This window comes from Macrotis lagotis, chromosome 2, assembly GCF_037893015.1.
Source record: "Macrotis lagotis isolate mMagLag1 chromosome 2, bilby.v1.9.chrom.fasta, whole genome shotgun sequence".
NCBI lineage: Eukaryota > Metazoa > Chordata > Mammalia > Peramelemorphia > Peramelidae > Macrotis > Macrotis lagotis.
The window spans coordinates 260,788,226-260,793,495 of NC_133659.1; the positions used below are offsets into that span (position 1 = coordinate 260,788,226).

The 5,270-nt window shown below is 35.1% G+C and overlaps 1 protein-coding gene across 1 annotated transcript; it reads right to left on the minus strand.

Moving 5' to 3' along the window:
• Nucleotides 1–891: 891 nt before the first annotated feature.
• LOC141511656 (olfactory receptor 6C6-like) lies at nucleotides 892–1,833 on the minus strand. The gene has a single exon (XM_074220768.1). The coding sequence runs from the start codon at nucleotides 1,831–1,833 to the stop codon at nucleotides 892–894; it is 942 nt and encodes a 313-aa protein (XP_074076869.1).
• Nucleotides 1,834–5,270: the final 3,437 nt, after the last annotated feature.

A 5,270-nucleotide genomic window follows, 5' to 3' on the forward strand; every position in this document is an offset into this window, starting at 1 on the left:
GGAATTGCAATCAGGTTCACTGTTCCTTTGTGACTAAACACAAGCTTTATCCTCTGCCCTAAAACTATGACTCAGAACTACTTTTTACAGTAGAGTTTTCAATAATCACCAATTGTAAGTTTCCACAATAGGTTGCCTGCAATCTTTTTCTAACCAGGTGTCCAATTTCCTTTCAACTTCATTCCAGAGAGGTCCTGAAGGTGCTATTCCTACTCCTGTCACTTGCATATTGCCTCTGAGACACTGCACTCCTATCTCCATTGTGTCACCCTGGTGAAACAGACTTCCCCTGATGTTAAATATTCTATTAAAATTTCTCATTCTGACATCTTGTTGGATTTGTCACTCCTCTAAAATTTGACTTGAGGAGTTTTAAAGTTATGTGGATGTGAATGCTGGGAGAATTCTGTTGGGTACTCCATAATCTTGATCCTGCCCTGAAATTACATTTTCTTCAAATGGCATTCACAAAAAAGGTTGTGGCAATTTCAATATTATATTTGAGTAATATTTAATATAATTTATTTTAATTATAATTAATTTTTTAGAAATTGAATGCTATATAAGTATTACATAGGTACTATATTTTTACAAATACACATATACATATAATTAAATATATAAATATATGTATTATAATTAAAATTACCATTTTCTTCATCTAGAGTGTCTTATGAAAGAAATAAAATTTCAATTCCTTATAAGAATAGGCTTGTTAGCTTTCATGGTATTAAAAATTGTGACTTTAACACAGTGTACTGAAGAGGCTTTTGAACTGAAAGAAGTGGTTAAAATAATATGAAATTATTCAGTAAAATAAATGCCAAGAAATTATCTTGATTTTTTTAAATTCAACTTTTTTCTTCATGATTCTAGCTACTAAAAAGATACTCATACTTTTTTGGTAGCAAACATAGTCTTTTGGATCATATCTTTGAAGGCTTGCTTTACCTGCTGGTTCCTTAGGGTATAAATGAAGGGATTCAGCAAAGGGGCAACTGAAGTATTGAGGACAGCTATTCCTTTGCTTAAAGCCACTCTTTCATGTGCTGAGGGCTTAATGTACATGAAAATGCAACTACCATAAGAAATGGACACAACAATCATGTGAGAAGAACAAGTTGAAAAGGCCTTTGTCCTCTGTTGGGCAGAGGGAAATTTTAGAACTGTCCTAATGATGTATGTGTAGGAAAGAATCACTGACATTAATGTAACCATTAGTGTCACTACAGCTAAGGTAAAAGACATCAACTCTAGAAAACGTGTATCTGAGCAAGAAATCTGCAGGATTGGAGAGGAATCACAGATGAAATGATCAATAACATTGGAAGCACAGAATTCCAATTGAAGTCCCATGATCACAGGGGGAAAGATAAGTAGGAAACTTGTTATCCAAGAACTGAGTACAAGCTGATAACAAACTCGTTTGCTCATGATGGTTGTGTAATGTAGGGGTTTGCAAATGGCAACATAACGATCATAGGACATGGCAGCCAGAAGATAAAATTCAGTCACACCCAAGAAAATGAAAAAAAAAAGCTGGGCCAAGCAGCCCATGTAAGAAATGGTTTTATCATTGCTTATGATGCTGACCAGGAATCTTGGAATACATACAGTAGTGAATAAGATTTCCAAGAATGAGAAATTGCGCAGAAAGAAATACATTGGAGTCTTAAGACGAGAATCCAGCAAGGAGAGGATGATGATAGTAATGTTGCCACTTATACTCAATATATAAGTGAGAAACAGAAAAATGAAAATGAGAACCAGGAACAGTGGGTCATCTGTCAGCCCCAGGAGGATGAACTCAGTGAGCATTGTGTAGTTATTCATCGATATTTTCTGAATTCTGCCAATGTTTCATAATAAAAAGAGAACAAAAAATCAGAATGAGCAATGCTAGTTCCATAGATTTCTAAATTAAAATACTGCTGTAGTTAAAATATGTAATATACCTAAATGTGAGTACAGAATATAAAGACATTTAGCCTCATTATTCCTCCCCTCCACTTTGCCTCAACATGCCATTGAACAAAACTAAAGTTAAATATCTCAATGATCTTGATCAGGTATTACAACTGTATCTGTGGTTCTTATATAATCTCAACTGGACCTCCATTTTATAAAGCCATTTGTTTTCCTTTTCCCTAATTAAATATTTATCCCACTCTTCAAAATTGATGTTTTAAATTCTTTTTTCTTCCAGCCTCCAAGAACTCCCCTTCTCTCTCAGTTGAGAATTCTCTTTGTATTTTGTTGGCAATAGTCAAAATAAATCAATACATTCAACAAGAGTTTCTTCTGCTCCCCTTTTCCTTATCCTTCATCTCACAAGCCTTTACCATCATTTCTCCACTTCCCCCCCCCCCTTCATTCTGTTCTGTGAGGAAGAAGTTCCTCCTCTCCTCACATGATTAGCTCTTCTACATATATCCCTGATCCCCTCCTTTCCCATCTTCTCCAGTAGAGTACTCCTATTATAATCCCTCCTCTAATCATCCATCTCTCCCTATCTATTCGTTCTTTACTACAAATTCTGTGAAGTTCCTTCATTCTGTTTCCCTTTTTTAAGGCAATCAGGGTTAAGGAGATTACCCCAGTTAGTGATTTAACATAGATTTGAACTCCTTGTTCTCCTGTAAACTAGTGCATTATCCACTGTGCCACCTGGATGCTTTGTCTTTATTCTTTTTTAGTCAGACTGTTTTCTCTTTAAAGTTACTAATAATCTCCTAATTTACAAATCTCATAGTTTCTTCTGTCCTCATCCTTCTTGACCTCTCTCCTCCTGGATGAGCTCTCCTTTCCTATTCTCTATTATATTGTACTCTTCTAATTCTGTCTAATTACTCAGTCTTCTTCACTGATTCGTCATCTATATTGTTCCCCCTAACTATGGAGGGGCAAGACTCTATTATAATCACTCCCTTTTTATCTCTCTGCATTCACAATGACTTCTTTAGTTATCATGGGTTTAAGTCCTTCTTTATGCTGAGAACTCCCAAAGCTATACCCAGCCCTAGTCTGATTCACAAAGTCCATATCTTAAATTGCTTTTTGTACATTTCATAAATGATGTCAACCTCTATATATTCACCGATTTCATTATCTACCCCTCTCCATTCACCCTTCTTAATTTCTCTATTTTTTTTTAGGTTTTTGCAAGGCAGACAGGGTTAAGTGGCTTGCCCAAGGCCACACAGCTAGGTAATTATTAAGTGTCTGAGACCGGATTTGAACCCAGGTACTCCTGACTCCAAGGCCGGTGCTTTATCCACTGCACCACCTAGCTGCCCCCTCTTTCTCTATTATTTCAAAGGGACAGAAACACACTTCCAGTCACTCTGCTTTGAAACTTCATTGTTCTCCCAGGTTCCTCACTCTCATATCACATTTCCATCTCTTCATGACTTCATATATAGCTTTCTTGGCAAAGATTCTGTAGTTGTTTGCTATTTTCTTATTTTTTGCCCTTCATACCAAATATAAACTCCTCCATTTTATGTTTAAAACTCTCCACAGTCTGGTTTGATGTACCGCCCCCCCTTTGGCCTTTAAGATTCAAGCACAATGGCTTACTCACTATTCCACAAGCACATTTCCATCTCTGACATCTGTTCTTTTTTCTTCCCCCATGCTTAGAATATAGTCTCCTTCCTGATCAACACATTCTCCCTTCTTTTATTTAACTTCCTCCTCCAGGTTGTGCAAAGTCATTATATTTCCCCTGTACTTATCATAGTTCACTATCTCTCCCATTCTAACCCCTCCTTCATTTAATCATCATAATTTAACTAAACCATTTTGAGGGTGGAAGAGTACATTATACATTTGTCCCCAGGAGTAAGGTAACTTTAGGTTTCCAAGATCAGGCATGAAGCTCCCAAAGACAGTAGATTAGGTATGAAAAACATTTTCCTGAAATTGGGTAGTGTTTCAGAAAACTATAGTATACCTTCACTATTATGATCCATCTCACTGTACCTCTAATTGACACAAAGAATTAAGAATGAGAAAGCTATCATTTTGTTAAGCTGGAGTTAACTGAGAATATACAATTCTTCATTAAGGAAATCAGATCATTAACTAAGTGAACATTCTACATGTTAACAACAACATTGTGAGATGGTCAATCCTGATATATATAGTTGCTCTCAATAGTTGAGAAAATTAAGACAACCCTATTAGATGGGTTATGAGCAATGCTATCCCCATCCAGAGGAAGAAAAACAAAACAAAACAAAAAATCCTTCAGAATCTAACACTACATTCGCTTAAAAAAATCTAATATATTTCTTTCCCTTAATCTTAATTCCTCATAACAAAAATAGCTAACCGGCAAACATGCTTTACACAAATGTGTAAATACAATATTAACCTGAATGTTCACTGCTGAGGGGAGGGGGGTGGGAAGGGAGGATGGAAGGAAACTTTGTAATTTAGACATATACATAGGCATTTGGATGAATGTTAAAAAAAACTTTCATAACATGTATTTAGAAAGTAAAACAACAATGAAAAAATAAACAATTAAAAAAATGAAATCAGATCATTTAACAAAGGCAAGAGTCAATAGACCAAAATTGGGTTTTGGGGAAAACAAAACACTACAAAATAAAAATCCTAAAGCTCAATTCGGGTAATAAACCAAATGAAAACATCAAATATTGTGGGATTTTACCCAGTTCTATAATACTGAAGTTTGAAAAGTGGTCTTTTACTCATACAAAATGAAAGTAAAACAGTTATAAGGAAGTAGTCTATTAAGATAATCATTCCACTCAGTGGAAAATGTATCTGAGTATTGAAGTTCACTAAATATATAAAGCAATTGGTAGCATTGACAAAGTTCTTTCACTGATTCTGATCCCACAAGGGGTTCCCTTAATAGTCTAACCATTAAACTTCAGCCTCTCAAAGAATCAGTGAGGATCCTTAAAATGGACACAAAATGATTATAGCCATTACTTCCAAGTCAGGACTTTTCTCTATCATGGTTTTTAATATATGTGAGTGCAATATAAGAAATTAAATGAAAATATTGGAGGAATTTTGCCAAACCACAGATGATACACAAAGTTCATCAGATGACACAGAGCCTATGATCAAATACTTAACACATATTTTATAAGGTACAGTAAATACCCCACACAAAAAGGAAGAAAAATACAATTTCTTCTTTGGTATGAAGATTTTGAAGGTTTTCCAAATCACAATATGAAGAAGGGACAGCTCTATTTGATCTCTCTCCTTTGCATAGGGGAAATTTT